At 44.5% G+C, this 18,732-nt stretch overlaps 2 protein-coding genes across 2 annotated transcripts; both read left to right on the top strand.

Moving 5' to 3' along the window:
* Positions 1 to 8,217: 8,217 nt before the first annotated feature.
* Positions 8,218 to 13,635, top strand: LOC101786452 (pyruvate dehydrogenase (acetyl-transferring) kinase, mitochondrial). The gene is made up of 6 exons (XM_004984214.3): positions 8,218 to 8,632; positions 10,351 to 10,612; positions 11,316 to 11,496; positions 11,843 to 11,990; positions 12,782 to 12,986; positions 13,280 to 13,635. Exons 1-6 carry the CDS (start codon positions 8,396 to 8,398, stop codon positions 13,336 to 13,338), a joined length of 1,092 nt encoding a protein of 363 aa, XP_004984271.1. The 5' UTR covers positions 8,218 to 8,395; the 3' UTR covers positions 13,339 to 13,635.
* Positions 13,636 to 13,784: 149 nt separating this feature from the next.
* LOC101786050 lies at positions 13,785 to 18,671 on the top strand. Its single transcript, XM_004984212.3, has 3 exons — positions 13,785 to 14,951; positions 15,065 to 17,618; positions 17,707 to 18,671. Exons 1-3 carry the CDS (start codon positions 14,693 to 14,695, stop codon positions 17,894 to 17,896), a joined length of 3,003 nt encoding a protein of 1,000 aa, XP_004984269.1. The 5' UTR covers positions 13,785 to 14,692; the 3' UTR covers positions 17,897 to 18,671.
* Positions 18,672 to 18,732: the final 61 nt, after the last annotated feature.

Raw genomic sequence — 18,732 nt, 5'->3', positions numbered from 1 at the left:
GTTTACAAAATCCCTAGTCGACGTGCGAACGCTTCAGAGGAGAAAGAACGGACACACATCGGCGGCGAGGGGTCGCCGGCCTGAGTCGGAGAAGAAGCTAGGTTAGAGTTATTGGGAGTGGTACCGGAACGGGGAAGAGAAGGCGAGGCTTGGAGAGGCTCACAGTGGAGGTGACAAAATCCAGGATGGTGAGGTGAGGTGGTGGATGCGACGTTGGCTGGGCGATGAACAACAACGGGTGGATGAGGTTGGAGGCATAGGCAAGCTATCGGCGGACATCATGATTGAGACATCTCACGGTGAGCACAGCCAGACGTGAAAGGATACACGACAAGGTAGTAATACCAGATGTAGAAGATGATTAGCGCTATGAAGTAATGATAGAAGATTTATGGATTAACGGATATAATCCTACAAGAGGGGAGCACTAGCTTCCATGGAAAGAAGAAAGGAAATAAGGATGGAGAAAAAAAAGGAAAATGGAAGAAAATGGAGGGGAAAAGGACAAGAGATGTACAGTTTCAGTCATCATCGCTAGAGCAAACAACGCACGTGCATGTGCCAACTAGTAACAATGACATGGCACATCGTTGGGGCTTGTTGGTAGTAGCTAAAAAAGGATAAGTTAGGGTTTAGGTTAGAAGGATCGTCAGAGCTACTCCCTCCGATTTTTTTAACATGTCACATTAGTTTTGTTCTAAGTCAAATATGTCTAACTTTGACTAAATTTTATAGAAAAATTCAACAACAACTATACTATAAAATATATGCGCTATCAAAATATATTCCATCGTGGATTCAATGAAATAATTTTGGTATTGTAGATGTTGTTAGATTTTTCTATAAACTTGGTCAAAATGGTATAAGTTTGACTTAGGACAAATATAATATGACATGTAAAAAAACAGAGAGAGTATATGTTGGAGTACGATACAACAAAGCATCACTAATAGAGTGGTGTGCACTTGAGAATTTGAGGTGGTTAAAAAAGATAAAGATAAAACGGTGGTGGAAGGTTAGGTCATTACCATCCACGTATAATCGAAGTCGGTAGTCTTTGTGAGGTATGCATGTCACTAACGGCAATATGGCTAAGGGAGGTAACCGATAAGGTGATCAGAGAGAAGGGTGGAAGAGCATTAAATCTTCACTTAGAAGGAGGTCGCAGGAGCGGGAGGGGAAGAAAAAAGTCGGATTGTGCGTCGTCAAGGATTTGACATTCAACGTTTCATGGTACAATGCGATGTACCAACTTTGAGCTCTTCGTGATTCCTTCCTATTTGCGTCAGCGAAGGTGCACGGTGCACACATGGCGCTGTCTATTTTGGAGAATGGTGGGCCAAATAGCTGAAGCAGCAATCCAGAGAGAGTATTTTTGAGGCCTTGTCAAGAAATGCCCTGCTCCAGTAGTTGGCCCATATTGTTCTTTGGGCTGAGTTACTAGCACATACTTCTTCTTCTCTCTTCTAATCTTCTAGCATTTACCTACCTCATAGGACAAAAATAAAGGAGGAAAGAAAAGAAAAGAAAAACAAAGTTCATTCTTCAACACTCTACGAAATCTCACGTTGTGACGGATATCACCGCAGCCCGATTCTCACCTCTTCAGATTATTAAGAGACCAACAAGTCCTATTTTTTGTTTATTGACATTGCACTAGCTAGCACGCATTTTCAAATCACAGACCCGAATGTTGTTGACGGTCAAATTGGCTTGGCCCAATACTTTTTGAAAATCGGATGGTCAATGGTTATGTTTTATGTCCATCTCGTGTGCCCCCTTGTGCCTCAAGGTGTGCCTGAAGGATCTCGAAAACAAACCTTCCATTCAAATGGGAAAAGAGAACACGAACCCCGATCCGGTGGCACTCCGTTTCCTAGTATTTTCACGGGACATACACACGCCCATTTCGCGGCACGTTGACAGCAAAACTTTACCTTAAACTCCAGGAAGCTAGTCACTGAAAAAGATATGGCACGTCAATGCCTTGCAAGTCACGGTCCTTCCTTCTATGCTGCCTAGACCTCTCAAAAAGAAAAACAACGTTCACATGTGCTGGAGCCCAACTGCGATCTCTTCAGATTGAGACCAACTAGTCATTTCTCGTCACCTATTTTAGCGCGGATTGCAAGTCACGGACCCATAGGATCGGAGGGTGTCGATGGGTTCTGTCCATCTCGTGAGTCCATGTGTTCATTCAGAGTGCCACACTGCCACTGTGCCTGATGGACCTCAGGAAAAGAAAAAAAAAATTCATTCCAACGGGGGAAATTAAAAGAGAACACGAATTCGGCTCCCGGTAGTTTCACGGGGGCACACGCATGGCCATTTCGCGGCACATGGACTGCAGCACAACTTTACGTAGACTTCAGGTCGCTAGTCAAGAAAAAAAATTAAAAAAACACGTTAATGCCTTGCCCTTGCAATTGCAAATACATAAAAGCAATGGGATTTAATGATGGAAGTGCTTAGGATGCTGCGGTTATCTCTAAGAGTCTCACTGATTGGTTCGTAAAGCATTTTGCACATGTGTCGATTATATCCGTCTAGGTTCAAGGGGCAGACTAATGTATATGATCCTGATAACCTCGTTAACTCCGCACAAGGTAGCCAACGAAGAATCAGAATATTTCATTGTTGTTTCATGTTTGATAACCAACCATCCTCTCTTGGGCCACTTGGCATTGATCGAGGATTCTTTAGATTTTAATTTGGATCGATGCGAGAACTTTGAGTAATATTGTCTTTCGCCAACCTAATAGTAGCGAGATGTCAAAAGAGTGTGTGTGTGTGTGTGTGTGTACGTACGTACGTACGTACGTACGTATGTATATATGTGTAGCTCTCTATCCTCCTTGATCGATTAAATTTTATCCTAGTTCAGAAGCTTATGGTATTCCGGGGTTCCCCAAGCATACGGAAATTGTGCCAACTTTCAAAAATCCATATAAGTGGCGCATATTGAAATGAACCGTAGTGAAGAAACCGCAGAATATAAATAGTTAACCATTTAACCTAACCCACTCTTTAGCTGAAGAGAACAGGTGCACTGCAGGACAGCACCAATTAGCTCTGTGATTTTTTTTAGAGGAAACAACTTCCGTTGCTAATAATGTTCCGAGATATTTTCAATTATCATCGAATACAACATGAGGTCTGTGAATTTTAATTAGTTCGTAGAACATGCACATGGAGCATGCTTCGTTGCAGATCTTAAGGAAGATGGTGCATATAGAGCTTAGAGCACGGATGGGGACAAAGACCACCAACTCGTATTGTATCTCTTAGCTAGCCAGCTGCTGGAGTTCGTGTCGTCATCGTGTGAGCTCAACGGAGGCGTGCACGATATCTCATGGTCCGACCATATTTTGTTCACATGCAAAGATTTGTACCATTTTCCCGTAATAATAACCTTAATTAAGGAAAGAGGGTACGTATGATTGGTGCGGATGCTGTGTCAAGCAGATAATTGGTTGGATGAGGTCCACTCGTACGAGTGCGCGGCTTAACGGCTTTGCCCTGTGACGTGGCCGCCAAGTGCCGTACCAAACCGAGTTTGCGGTGCCAATACGCGCGTAGCCAGTCAGCCAAAGGAGCCGTACGTGAGCCGTGCGTGACTCGGGGATTGCTTTGTTCAAGGCTAACGAACATTATTTTCAGTTCGATCTTTGCCGGTCGAGGTGCCAGCGTTGCTCATCAATCAGTTCGGATCTTAAAGCAGGAGAGAGATCGCATACAGGGGCGGGGCAAGAAATTAAGAAAACATCAAACCCTTGGCATGCTATCTCATTTTCACCTAATTAATAAGCTAGTTAGCGGCTGATGGCTTAGGTTTACTTGGTTAAGTTGAACGATGACCATGTACACATCGGATGTCACTTGTCACCAATCACACAATGATTCTGCACCATACCTGAAACCAATGCTATCGCCGTCAGACAAAAGAGCCGGCGTTCCGTTCGTTTTGTTTCGCGCTTGACTCAGCTGTCAATGGTGCTTAAACGACGTTCAACTGGACGGATTAGCTGCTGTAAACTAAGTATAAGTTGCCTGCTCTTATCGATGTGCAGGGCCTTCTCTCAAGTCGCTGGCACCCCCATCGTATTCTTCATCGTGCGGTCATCGCCATCTGTCAGTCCAACACGCGTAGCTCTAGTGCTCCACCAAAATATGTGGTTGAAGCAGGATTATTGTGGCCATTTGGCCAAGGTACTCTGTGATCAAGTCTTATATTTTTCCCAAGCGAAAGCGTGCAGATAAGCTGTACATGAAGTGCCTCTCTTTCATAAGCTCGATAATCTTGTTATTCCCATCCTTGTTTAATTCCAACCATATATGCTTAAGCAAGTGATTTCCATATATGCTGCAGGTTGCATGGCACATACATGCTAAAATGCATGCAACGATTCATCAGAAACGCGCTACTGTAGGAACCAACTGACCATTTGGGACAGCGACGAGATGCATGCAAGGTAGGATCGGATGGACTGATGGACAGTTACAGGCTCGGTCGATCTGCAAAGTTGGAGCTCCTTTTCTTCCCTGATGTGGCACGCTGTCTTCGTTGCGGCACCTGGTTTAACCCAAAAACAAGCAGCTGCATCCACCGTTTCCGTGGAACGAGATGGCCATTCTTGAGCACTACCGTACTCATTTAGCTAGCTTAAATCATAAATACGGTTTTATTTACTAAACCAAATCTCTCCAAATATGTTTACTTAAAAAGATAAACTAGTAAAACAAACATGTTAATGACGCTGACCGTTAGACTAAATGGTTTGTTGTCAAATCCAAACGGTTTGCTGACACGAGACTCTTGTTCCGCTGAGTGTATCATCTAGCTGCACGACGGGTGGACAGCGTGAATCAGATGATGGCTGGAAGGCACGAACGCCAGCAAGCGTCGCTCACCAGTCACCGGGCACCTTCCTTTACCCCCGCATACTATTCGCGGAAGCGCTTCCAGGCCCACCTGTCATCGAAAATAGAGCAATTGGTCCCCACATGTCGTCCTCGGTATCACCTTCCCAAAACGTCCCATCGCCTACCCCACACGGGCGCGGTAATCCGTGCCACGAGCCCACCGGTCCCCGTGTCCCCACCTGCCAGCTAGAGGTCCCTGCTCTCATGCCCACGCACCGCCCGGCTCGCCACGCTGCAGGCGTGCAGGGACACTGACAGGGATGGCCCACGGCCCGGTGGCACACCGGGCCCCACCCCATCGCGCTCTCTCCCCTCCTCTCCTGTTCGTCGTTGCCCGTCCCTCACATCCCATCCCACTTTGGCTCTCCTCTTCCGTCACTCCTCCCTCCTCCTGTGCAAATCATCCCATCCTATTTTGACTCTAAGGAAATTTTGGCTCTCCTCTTCCGTCTCTCCTCGCTCCTCCTCCTCCTGCGCAAATCATCAGTGGAAAGGGTACATAGCAGTGACAGCTTATTTTCTGGATGATGACTTGAAAAGTTTTCTTCTTAATAATAATAAAGCATATGACAGCCAACCTTATTTATCTTTATGTTATTCATTATCTGTATTTTTTTACTCTTTTCCTTGCTCCTTACGATACTTATTTGTGCAATACAGCTGAGGTTATAACTGATGTTCTTCATGAAGTTCTTTTGGATTGGCATATTGAGAGGAATTTGTCCACTATAACTCTTGACAACTGCAGCACCAATGACAACCTCATGAAGAATATGAAGAATATGACCGGAACCATCAATGATGAGCTCAAGAAGGGTACGATCGCTATGGAAGGCAAGTTGACACTTTCCTCTTGTATGTTGAAGGGTAAATTAGTACATATACGTTGTGCTGCAAACATTCTAAATCTGACAGTGAAAGAGGGAATGAGTATCATGGAGGAAGGAATAGATATAGTGCGTGAGAGTGTTGCATTTTGGTCTGCCATGGCTAAAAGACATGAAACATTTGAGAAAATGACAATACAAACGAAAGGTAAATATGAAAAAAAGAATAGCACTTGATTGTAAAAGGAAAAGGTCAATTTTACTCCCTCACCTATCCACTTTATCCGCTGAACCCCCTGAACAAAGTTTTGGCTCACTTTACTCCTCCGAACTATTTCATTTGGTCCAATCTACCCCTAATTAGATTTCTCTTTTTTATTTCTTCGTGTATGAGTTGAATTTTGAGTTCAAATTTTGTGAGCATATACAAAACATGATGCCTCATATTAGAAAATTATACTAAGAATTTTTCATGGTTATTTTCATAGGTTAGGAATATTTAATATGAAATTGATCGTAGATATACAAAACTGTACAAAAATTAATCATGAAAAAATTCTAATATATTTTTTTAACATGGAGCGTCATGTTATAAGTGAACTGACAAAATCTGAAATTAAAATTCAATTTGTACGCGAAGAAACAAAAAAGAGAAATTTAATTAGGGGGTAGATTGGACCAAATGAAATAGTTTGGGGGAGTAAAGTGAGCCTAAATTTTGCTTAGAGGGTTAAGTGGACAAAGTAAATAGATGAGGAGAGTAAAATAGACTTTTTCCATTGTAAAACTAGATGGAACTCCGCTTATATAATGCTTAGCACTGCATTGTTGTACCAAGATGTTTTTGAACGCCTTGCTGCTCGTGCTCCATGTGTTCCAACACAAGAAGATTGACAGTTTGCTAAAGATCTTTGTGATAAATTAAAAATATTCTATGATGTAACTGAACTACTGTCAGGCACTGGCTATGTCACAGCAAATATTTTCTTTCCCAAAATCACCAATATTTATATTGCTATTAGGAAGTGGCAAATGAGTTCTATCCCCAAGGTAGAAGAAATGTCTACTAAAATGAAAGACAAATTCAACAAATATTGGTCAGATGTGCGTGGTTTGATGGCTGCTGCTGCCCTAGATCTTAGGTATAAACTACACCTGTTGAATGCTCTTTTCACCAAGATTCATAGGTCTGAAAGTACAGCTACGACTGTCAATAAAGTGAAAGACTTGATGTACAATTTAATTTTGGAATACCAAGATTCCAGGAAGAGTGTTGCCACAACTGATGGTGCTCAAACTAGGCAAATCAGTGTTCATGCTGACTCGGTAATTGAAGACTGGGCGGAGGCTTTTGATGATTACATGTCAAAAAAGCCACAAGTACGTACCACTCATGTGCGCACAGAGTTGGATTTGTACTTGGAGGAGGAGGTGCTGCCTAGGACACAAGAGTTGGATGTCATACAATGGTGCAAAGTTGGAGGGCTAAAATATCCTATTTTAAGAAAGATTGCACGTCATATCCTTACAATTCCTATGACAACAATGGCATCTGAGTCAGTCTTTAGTACTGATGAGAGAATTATTAGTCCACATCGTAGTAGACTTGCACCATCAATGGTAGAAGCACTTATGTGTATGCAAGCTTTGTCTCATGCCGACATGTTAGGTAAATGATCTAATGTCTAACAACAGTTCAATATTTGTTTCGTTTCTTAACTAATTTGTGAATTCTTTATTTGTTATTATAGGATCTCAGTCCACTTTTTTTCTGCATTGATGACTAATCTTGACGAGGAAGATGAAGATATGGTAATGATGTTTCATTCTTGAACAATTCAACTTGGTCCCGCTAGTCTCCTGACATTCGAGTATTTAACTTATTTCTTGTTTTTACTTATTCAGGATGAACCTGAATCAAATGTTGTTGATTAATAAACTACAACAACAAATGAAGTCATCAAGACTTCAGAAGCTCATTGCCTCATTCTATTGCTTAAGGACTCGTGTTACTGCTCATTTCTATTTAGTCTAGGAACTCATGTCTTGTAATGATCTTTTATTATGGTACTGGAACTTTGATAGCTATCAAGCTAGATTACGTTAACTGCTTATTTTGTTAAGCAAGGTCACAATAACTTTATTATTGTGTGACTAATAACTGTGGTTAGATATTTGTATTGTGTGGTGGCGTGCTTAAGTAGTGGTATTGCTATCCCTATTTTGTTTCTGTATGACTGTATCACTGTATCACTGTCTTGCTCGGGTTTCGGGACCCGTCGGGTTTCGAAAGATCCACACGATTTAGAGACGGGTGCATATTATCACTCGAAATGAGGTTCGGAGCCGGAGCGGATTTTATTCTCGAGTTTCTGGGACGGGTCCGCGGAAGCTCCGCCCGACCCGACCCGCCCCGTTGCCATCCCTACCCATCGTCTGCCCCTCACATCCCATCCCATTTTGGCTCTCCTCTTCCGTCACTCCTCCCTCCTCCTCCTCCTGCGCCCCCGCTATTTATACCCCCAAGCCGATGCGCCGCTCCGGTGGCACCGCCATCGTCGCCGTCGTCGTGCCGCCGTAGGCCGCCCGCCCGTCCGCCATTTTCCCCCCGCCCCACAATCGCAGGTGAGACAGAGACGGGGAGCATGGCGTCGGAGCCCGTGGCGCGGGCGGTGGCCGAGGAGGTGGCGCGGTGGGGGGCGATGCGCCAGACCGGGGTCAGCCTGCGCTACATGATGGAGTTCGGGGCGCGGCCCACGGAGCGGACCCTCCTGCTCGCCGCGCAGTTCCTGCACAAGGAGCTCCCCATCCGCATCGCGCGCCGCGCGCTCGACCTCGAGTCGCTCCCCTTCGGCCTCTCCAGCAAGCCCGCCATCCTCAAGGTTGATTTCCTGCCCCCATGCGTCCTCCTCGCTTCTGGATTCTCTCGTGGCGGCCGGACCGGCCTGATTTGGGCCGGTTGCGCATGCGGGGTCGATTTGTTCGTTTGTACTTTGTTGCGCGGGGCGGTCCCCTTCCTCGCTTCTTCGTTCATGTGGATAGCTTCGGACATCTTGCTTGCGGCCTAGCTCGATCTGCACATCTTATTTTTTTGCGACTGAAGGGTTTGTTTCGTTTTTCGCGAACGATCGATTTGCCACTTGTTTATCTCCTAGGATGTTGACAATTTAATAATATTTCTTATAGGATTCGGTGCTCTGTTCCTAGATTTTGTATGAGTGGATGTGCCATTGCTAAAGTTTAAGTCGGCTAATGGATCGTGGTGCTAAACTTTAGCCTCTGTTTGGATCCCGTGCATGCTGCTTTTGTCTCCCTGCTCTCCTCCCGTGCGTCCTGGTCCCCTCCCTGACCACCCGCGTGCTCTCTGCTTGCCAAGCTGCTATGCTGCTCTGCTTGCTAATGTTCTGCTTGCCAAGCTGCTATACAATTTCAGAATGCCAACCTTTAACATAAATTACAGCCCCTTGGAGAAGAAGCCACCGAGATTGGAGGACGGCACTGTGGAATCCCCGTGGGAGAAGAAGTCCATGAAGCCCTCGCCGTCCTGCAGCCCATGTGGTTCCATCTCCGGTGACGGAGAACTGGGCTGGGCGAGGGGAGGAGGGAGGGTGCTGCGGCGCGAGTAGTGGCGGGGAGGAGCTAGCGGTGATGGCAGTGGCGGTGTGGAGCACACGGCGGCGGCGGCGGGGAGGAGCACGGACGGTGGCAGGGGAGGAATCCATGGCGGCGTGTGGCGAGGGAAGGAGGGAGGGTGCCGTGGTGCGGCTAGCAGCGGGGAGGAGCACGCGGCGGCGGCGGCATCTCGCGAGGGGGAGGGCGACGCGCGAGGATAGGATAAGGTTGGCAGGGGTATTTCGGTCTTTTCGCGAGTTCCAGGTGCCCATTAGCACCTATGAGCACCTCCCCACCAGCTAATGCTTTTGCATCTTTTTGGAGGTAGGCTAAAGTTTAGCCGTCCCCATTAGCACTCCTGTTTGGATGTGTTAATGCATAAAGGTGCTAAACTTTAGCACTTTCACCCATTGGCACTTGGATCAAACAGGCCCTAAATATATAATAATGTGCCATTCCATTTTATGTTTGTTGCCGGTTCCTGCCTTCTTGGGAAGAACAGGAAGGATGGCCGCTATTACTGTTGAGATGGTCCTGTTTCGCAGATACCCCTTTTTTTATCCTATTCCTGAGTTATCTGCCTTTTGCAACCTTTCTGAGCCTCAGATATTTGCGAATTAGAAATTGATTCCATTAGTCCCAATTAACATCGTAGTTGTCATGTCATTTTCGGTCTCTCCCTTTCACTAAACTACATCATCAGATCATTTTTTTTCAATTCCAGCCGGCTTTGTTTAAGAATTGCTTTCGGTTCTTGTAGGTGCAGCATAGTTGTATTCTAGAATGATGAAGAAATTTGGAGCATTCCTACCTGCCAACTTGCTTAAATTCATTTGGATCTTTTTCTAATCCTATTCAGAAGCACCTGATCTCTCAAGTTGCAAATATTCAAAAGAGGAATTCACAGAGTCCAAACCAGCTAGCAGCTTCTTGCAGATCAAAATATACATTTGCATGTCTAACTTTTGGTCTGTTTGCCTCTGTGAAGGTGAGAGATTGGTACGTGGATTCATTCCGTGACATCCGGTCCTTCCGGGAGGTGAGAAGCCAGGAAGATGAGCTCGCATTCACCCAGATGATCAAAATGATTAGGGTGCGGCACACCAATGTGGTGCCCACAATTGCATTGGGTGTGCAGCAGCTGAAGAAGGACTTGGGCGGTTCGAAGGCATTCCCCCCTGGAATCGATGAGATCCATCAATTCCTTGATCGCTTCTACCTGTCAAGGATCGGGATCCGGATGCTGATAGGTTAGTGAACTTAGCACTTGCACCTCTCTTATGTCCGGTCCTCAGAAAGGTGTATTGGTCAAGATTGGTAATCTAGCACTTTAGGTATGAATAAACTCTTGATTGGAAAGCAGTCTGTCTACTGCCCCATTTTAGCCATCCGCCATGAATGTTAACATTCACTGTATTGCTACTGCTTTCTTTCTTGACCAAAGGGTTTAGGTTGATCTGAGCTTTGCCCAAAGGATTTAGGCTGATCTGAGCCTTGTCCAAAGGGTTTAGGTCGATCTGAACGTTAACGTATCCTAAACCCTTGCCGAAAGGGTTTAAGTTGATCTGAACATTAATGTACCCTAAACCCTTGTCAAAAGGGCATCTGAGACTCTTATTCTGTCTGACATCTTGCTAAAAGCCTTTTCAGCCCTAGTTTATTTGGAAACTATAATTAGGGTTCAAACATAGGAATCATGATTTTCCACAGAATGTGGTGGTTAATAGTTAATAAATCAGTGTTTTTAGCTGGATATCAGAAGTAACTGTTGTAACGTTCTTCAGTATCTAGTAGTTAATGGTTACCCAATCATCCCATTCCTCCTTTTAGAGGACAATGGTTGCCATGCGATTGTCGTTTATGTCGTCATTTAAAAAAAAGAAGGAAAAATGCATCTGTGCTCCTGCTTTTGTCCTGATATGGAGTAACCATGTGCTGATTTGCTTGATTCAGGGCAGCATGTTGCTTTGCACGATCCTGATCCAGAGCCTGGTGTGATAGGACTTATAAACACAAAAATGTCACCTATGACAGTAGCTCGAATTGCTAGTGAAGATGCACGTGCTATTTGCATGCGGGAGTATGGATCAGCTCCTGATGTCGACATATACGGAGATCCGGATTTTACATTTCCGTAAGTCCCAATTCTGAACTCTTGCTACCTGCCTTTGCCTTAATTAAATGTCATCATGCTTTACTTCAGGATTCGCATGTATCCCTTGTGACATTTGACCTTTTTCTTTCTCATCATTTTCAGTCAATTTCTTGCTTGACTTATTTATATGACCTTTAATTGCTATTCTTCTCTTATCACTGTGTGTTGGGAACTATCCTAGTTGTACTTTAACCTCTGTAGCGACTCTTTTTTTTTTAAAAGTCTGATTGTATTGTACCAGTCATTCTGTTGATAAAAAAATATTATTGAACCACGGAGAGTCCCTGAATGACTTTCTGAGCTATTCTTGAAATCTTCTTTTCAGATATGTTACACCACATCTACATCTCATGATTTTCGAATTGGTGAAGAACTCCCTTCGTGCAGTACAGGAACGGTACATGAACTCTGATAAGCATGCACCACCAGTTCGAATCATAGTTGCTGATGGAGCAGAGGATGTAACTATTAAGGTGCGACTCTACCTAAGATTTACCCATTACATTTTCTGTTGGGAAGTTTGTAGTGTCAAACATGGTATATAAGTTTTTTTTTCAAATGTTTTTATCGAACAAGTTTCAATTAATTTTTAATGTGTATATTAATTGTCCTTCCTTTGTAGGATGGGCAAACAGTATAATTTTAACTGTAGAGAATTAAACTCATGAGTTATTATTGTTAGGGTAATGCTGGCGTTTGTGAGTCTGATATACGCTTCGAAGATAAATAGACATTGTAGTAGAACTGTAGAAGAGAGGTAGTTTTGCAGCTGACCTTGACCTTGACACTGGACTTTCCTTGTCTTGCGTCTTGCCGTGGTTCCGTGATGGTAATGTAATGTCACATGTCAACCAAGGGAGTAAAGGAGATTTGAGGGAAATGGACTCCATTTATTTCTTGCTGGCCCAAGGATACAAGTCACATATTAATAGACATCAATCCGTGTGAGCTGGTTCTTTTTTTTTCCTGATTCTAGCCAAATGCAATTAACAGAGTTGTAAAATCAAGTGCCTTTGACGATGCTAACAGATAGCTACATGAAACTAATTAACCAAATATCCTTTTGTCAGAATTTTTGCTCTCATTAATTCTATGATATGCCACTGACATACTTGTATCTTCTGCACCTATATCAGCAAACTTCGTATCTTCTGTACCTATATCTGTCAACTTTGTATCTTCCGCGCCTATATCAGTAGACTTCAATAGTTTCGATTCTTCAGGATTTTGCATGAGCTTTTGGACTAATAACCCTCTTTTGCAGATTAGTGATGAAGGTGGTGGAATACCAAGGAGTGGCCTCTCAAGAATTTTTACTTATCTCTATAGTACAGCAGAAAACCCTCCTGACCTGGATGAACATAACGAAGGAGTAACTATGGCTGGATATGGTTATGGGATCCCGATTAGTCGACTTTATGCTCGATATTTCGGCGGGGACTTGCAGATCATCTCTATGGAAGGATATGGTATGTCCATACTTCACCTTTATGTTTATGTAATGGACATACAGAAGAATGCGGCCATATTCATCTTGCCCTTTGGTTCTCGTAAATCACTGTCAGAAATTCTTAACATTTAAGACCTTGGAAAGTTAAGCTGATTTGCTATACAGAACCTACAACTCTTGAAACTGACATGATGCTCAATCAGCTCACTGTTCACAACTACTGTATTGCTACATCGATTTCCATCTTGAAATACAGCATAGCTACACTCTGGGCATGCAACTGATCATTATTGCCTTTTCCCTTTTATGTAGGAACCGATGCTTACCTCCACCTATCACGGCTGGGAGATTCAGAGGAACCATTGCCTTAATCAATCGGGAAGAAGCCATTTCTGTAATTAGGACTCTATTGCTTTCGCAATTGCTGCGCTGGTATGCAAATATAGTTCCGAAGGCCAGCCAGCTCTATATAGTTCATCTGTTCGTGTTGTTGTACTCGGAAGCATCCTGTTTCTGTTTTCTTCTCCTGTTATAATTGTTAAACCTCCAAAAATAGTTGCCCTCGAGCACCCGAGGCATTTAGTTTGAGTAATGGGATTCATCATATGGCCATAAGTCCGTAACTGCAAACCTAGCAAATTTTCAGTTCCAGGAGTGTGAACTGATCACATCCTTGTGCGACATAGTATGAGGATTGAGGAATGATCTTATTCCACTGAAATCTAATGGTGAATGCTGATGTGAAAACGAGCCTACTCTCTGTAGAATTCCTAGTTCCTTGTTATTAGAACCAAATGCCTCACAAAAGATGTATTGGCTGGAGCACGCAATTTGAGATTGATTGTTTTTCACATGCTCAGAGTCAGACTGTCAGCCTGTTTCATCCCCATATGACCATATCAAAACCGGCTCCCGCCGCTGCCGTCGTGAGCTTTGAGCTTTTCGTGGCTCCCGCCCTGCGCCCATCAGAACTTCGTTGCTAAGAAAAGGAAAAATGGAGAACACTCATGCAAGTTCACGTCCAGGGGGCGCCGTCTTTTCTCCACATCTGGCTGCAAGAAAATATTCAGAGAACAATATGTTCTTGGGCTAGGAGCCTAGGAAGCACAAACCAAAAAAGCCTGAATGTTGAATTTTTCGTTTGTACAAGTTGTCAGCAATCTACGAAATTAGTTCGACAAACTTGTAGTGAGAACCCAAATGTATGCCCATTCAAATTTTAAAAATATTTAAGCGAACTCACAAACAAATGTGCCCAAACGCACAAATCAGATAGATCTTTCCATACACGGCAACACGAAAGGAGCACGAATTGATCTGATCCATTCAATTTAACGAGTCGCCCCGTCGGTCTCCGATTCCTCTTGTTTAGGTGGAGGCGGCGCCGGTGTCCAAACCAATAAGGACTCGCGAACAGGACTGCGACTAGTTGGTCAGCAGCCTCCTATGGAGGTCGCAGGTTCGATCCCAACTGGTATCCGTGATCATCTCTTCAAGGTGGTCATGTGAGTATGAGTATAGGATGTAAGTCTTGAGTGTGTGTGTGGTGCGTTTATGTGTATGTGTAAAGTTCAGATAGTACTTCGAAGGCAAGACCATGAAAAGAAAAAACCAATAAGGACTCCACCCCGCCCGGCCCCGACGGCTCCACCACCGTCCGCGCCGCCGCCGGCGAAACCCTAAGCCAGCCCTCCGATCAACAGCGCATCGGACCCGCGGAGGGCAATGGGCGAGTGCGCGCCTGCGACGGCGGCGGCGCCGACGACGTCGAAGACGTCGGTGTGGTGGGACATCGACAAGTGCGCGGTGCCCCGCGGCCGCTGCGACCCGCACCGCATCGCCCACAACCTCATCGCCGCGCTCGCCGCCGCGGGGTACGCGGGCCCCGTCTCGATCGCCGCCTACGGCGACGCCGCCCGCGTCCCCCCGCCCGTCCTCGCGGCGCTCTCCGCCACCGGCATCTGCCTCAACCACGTCCCCGCCGGTATGGACCCTCTCCCTTCCCGCTCACTCCATTGCCGCCTAAGTGGAGCGCGTTGGCAATCGGATTCCCTGTAAAACTTATCGTATTCTTTTCCCCACCCTGTCGATTGCCAGGGAGCAAAGACACAAGTGAGAAGAGGATGCTTGTTGACATGTTGTTCTGGGCATTCGACAATCCTCCACCGGGCAATTACTTGCTTATCTCAGGCGATCAGGATCTATCTGATCTCCTTCACAGGCTTAGGATGAAGCGCTATGATATACTGCTAGTACGACCTCCCAATGCATCTTCTCAGGCGCTTGCTGCCGCAGCTAAGAAGGTTTGGCTCTGGGAAAACCTCACAGTAGGAGAGCTGCTGCTGCCAGAGCCGCCGCCTGCAAGAAGTGTGTTAGGTTGCAAGCTGAACGTGAATAGTTTGGATACATTGAAGTGCTCGCAAAGTAAGGTTTGTTCTGAACATGGTAAAGGTGATAGTAATGGAAAGGCAGGTAATCAAAATAGAGTGAAACCACTTCAAAAGTATGTGAAGAAGGCAAGTATTTCATCTACTCCTGCAATTACTCAAGATCGAGTAGTGCCAGCTGATGGAGTTTCTAAAAGTTATACAGGAAGCACATTGAGTGAGATAGACCCTGCTTCGTCATTATCATCATCAAGTAGCTCACTGGCATGTGCAAAGGCGGATACCTCAGTTCCACAAGAAACCCCTACTTTGTCCAAGTTGCCATCTCATAAATCTGTGTTGTCTACTCATTCGCAACAAATGGAAGCGACAAACAGATCTGTCCCTGGTGAGAAACCTAGCACATCGACGGAATGGGTGCTAAGAAATGCAACTCTTGATCTGGGTCCTACTAATGGTCATTATAATCAAATGTCTCAGCATTTAAGACCACAGAATAAGCTTCATTCTGAGTTTACAACAGGTGGTAATAAGGGAAAGGCAGTCAGTCAACCTGGGGTGAAGCCACCTCAGAAGTATGTAAAGAAGATGAACGTCACATTTGGCTCTGCAGAAAAGCAAGTTTGTTCAGTTAGAGTCCATGGCCGTCCTATTGGAAACCGTACAATTGAGATAGACCAAGCTTCTGTTTCATCATCGCCAACTTCTACTCCGTCCCATTCATCAGCTAAAAAACCTGTAGCTTCTGCTCATTTGCATCAAGTGAAAGCACCACATGAGTCCATCCTTGGTAAGAAACCTAGCACATCACTTGAGCAAGTGAAAGCATCACATGAGTCCATCCTTGGTAAGCCTAGCACACCGGTTGAGCAAGCGAGAGTAACACATGAGTCCATCCTTGGTAAGAAACCTAGCACATCAGCTGAGTATGCATCAAGAACCGTAACTCATGATTTTAATGTTAGTACTACCAATTGTCATCCAGCATGTCAGCAATCCCATCCTTCTGAAGCACAGAATAAGCTCCCATGTTACTCTTATATGGGTGATAGTGGTGGAAAGGTAGGAAATGAACACAAGCTCAATAAAGATCAAGTCTATGTAAGATGTATAAATGTTTCATCAGCTTCAGCAAGCAATGAAATGAATCCATTTAATGGACTTATTGATAATTCTAAAGGAATCACTTTGAGCTATCCAAGTCAATCTTTGACAGCAATACCAAGCTCTAAATCACTTGAGAGCGCAAAGGCGAATGACTCAATTCCGCTGTTATCAGCTCATAAATCTTTAAAGACTGATCATTTGCATCAAGATGGAGCAGCATCCGCTTTTGGTAACAAGATTAGCACATCATTTCAGTGCACAGGCAAAGATGAAACTTTTGTTTTTGGTGTTAGTAGTGGCCAGTACCACCCGACGTACCCGCAAGCCCAGTCTTCTCTGCTACCAGAGCAACATAATTCAGGTACTCATCCTCATATAGAGTCACCTAGAGGCAGCTCTGCTTCGCAATCAGTGGTGCATAATGGGGTTTCTTCTGCACAAATACAAACATGGTCCAGTGGCTCACCTTTTGATGGTTTGGATTATATGTGCATTGGTTTTAGTAGATTGAATATTTCTGAATGCCCTAGAGGAACTGCTGAGACCACATCTTTCCAAGGTGCACCTACTAATGATCCTTCTATGAAAATGCCAGATATTTCTGGACATCTTACAGGTTTTCACGATAGCAGATCATGTTTTCACCTTGGTTCTAACACCAGCTGCTATCTTAATCACTCTAGTGATCCTAAAAGTAGCCATCCTCCATGCAGCGATAATTGCGGAGCAGGGCATCAACCTAATCTATCCATTGACATGCAAAGTTACAGACATTCTGGAGATAAGCCAGAATATCTGCCAGATTCTCCTAGGAATGAAGGTACTATAGGAATAATATTACATGCTTTGGGCATACTGAAGACTGAAAAGATATTCCCTACAGAATCAAATATTGCAGACTGTATATGTTATGGAGAGATGAATTTAACAGGCTTTGATGTTAAGAAGGCTCTTGAACTGGCCATTCGACATGAAGCTGTTGTTATGAAGAAGTTACTACATGATATGCCACTATTTGTTGCAAAAGATGAGAGCCTCTGGAAATGTGTGAATGTAACAAATAGCAAAGCAAAGAATCCCATAGAGGAGCTAGAGAGAGTTCATAAGTACATATCATCCCCTGATGGTTATTCAGCAGTAAAGAACTCGCAGTCCAGGTGAGGCTTTGTAACTTCTGGTATGTGATAATCATTTCGTTTTCCATTCTTGAATGCAGTTACATACCTGCGTCTCCTTTGCTGGTAGGTACCAAGCTGCAACGATCTTGAAGAGATCGTGCTTGCAGCACTGTGCCCTCGGTGATATTCTCCAGGTCCTACATATTGTAATTGTTAGGAAAAAGTGGATTGTGCCCCATTCTTCAGGGTGGCAGCCACTGTCCATAAACACAACGGATATTGCAACTACTGATGCTACAGCAAAAGTTAAGTCTTGAATCTTTTCCTATGGTCATGTCAGATGGATATCTTTTGATGCGCTGGTGAGTGTTGGCTAGAGATCCACATTCATCTAGAGGTTTTGTCGATGTTGCCTCTGATCTTTGTTCTAGCCATCAGATCCCACGAGAGTAGTTTAGAGTTGGAGCAATATGTCAGTGTCAAGTGATATTTGTGTGCCAAAGAGCTGTGAATACCCTGCTGGCCCTGCCCCAAATAATAGGGAGCAATGCAGGTCCCAGTGTTTTAACATTTGCGTTTAAAGTTCTAAAGTTCTACTCCCTCCCTCCGTTACAAATTACTATTTGTTTTGATTTATTCGTAATTTGGAACGGAGGGGGAGTATTTAGTCCTGACTTATTCGTAATTTGGAACGGAGGGGGAGTATTTAGTCATGACAGCCTGTGATGACTGATGAGCAAGATATAGGAATACAAGAGGGCTTTTGATGTGTCTCCTCAGTGGCCCTGGCACAATTGGCTGAAGCTAAATTTTGAACTTGCAAAGCTGTGCATCTCTTGATATTCTTTCTCGCTGAAGTGACTGTTCTGAAGACAAAGGTAGCTTGCAGCCACAGAGAAGCTGCTACCTGCTGGGTGCTGGCAGATGAAGGTAGCACCGTAGCAGCTGCTTCCCTGCTTCAAAAGTTTGGCCTCGTGGCCCCTTCAGTCTTCGGACAGTGTCATCTCATCTGAGTACTGTTGCACTGTTTGCAGAGTACAATACCTCAGCTGCACTTTTTCTGAGTGATGCAAAATTGTCTGATACACTCAACTTTTCTCGTGTTTTCCTCTTGTTCGTAATGCATCTCCTGTATGTGGGGGAGCTGTTTCAT

The sequence above is a fragment of the Setaria italica genome, chromosome IX (genome assembly GCF_000263155.2).
Source record: "Setaria italica strain Yugu1 chromosome IX, Setaria_italica_v2.0, whole genome shotgun sequence".
NCBI classification, from domain to species: Eukaryota; Viridiplantae; Streptophyta; class Magnoliopsida; order Poales; family Poaceae; genus Setaria; species Setaria italica.
This window is presented reverse-complemented; position numbering and strand designations above follow the sequence as displayed.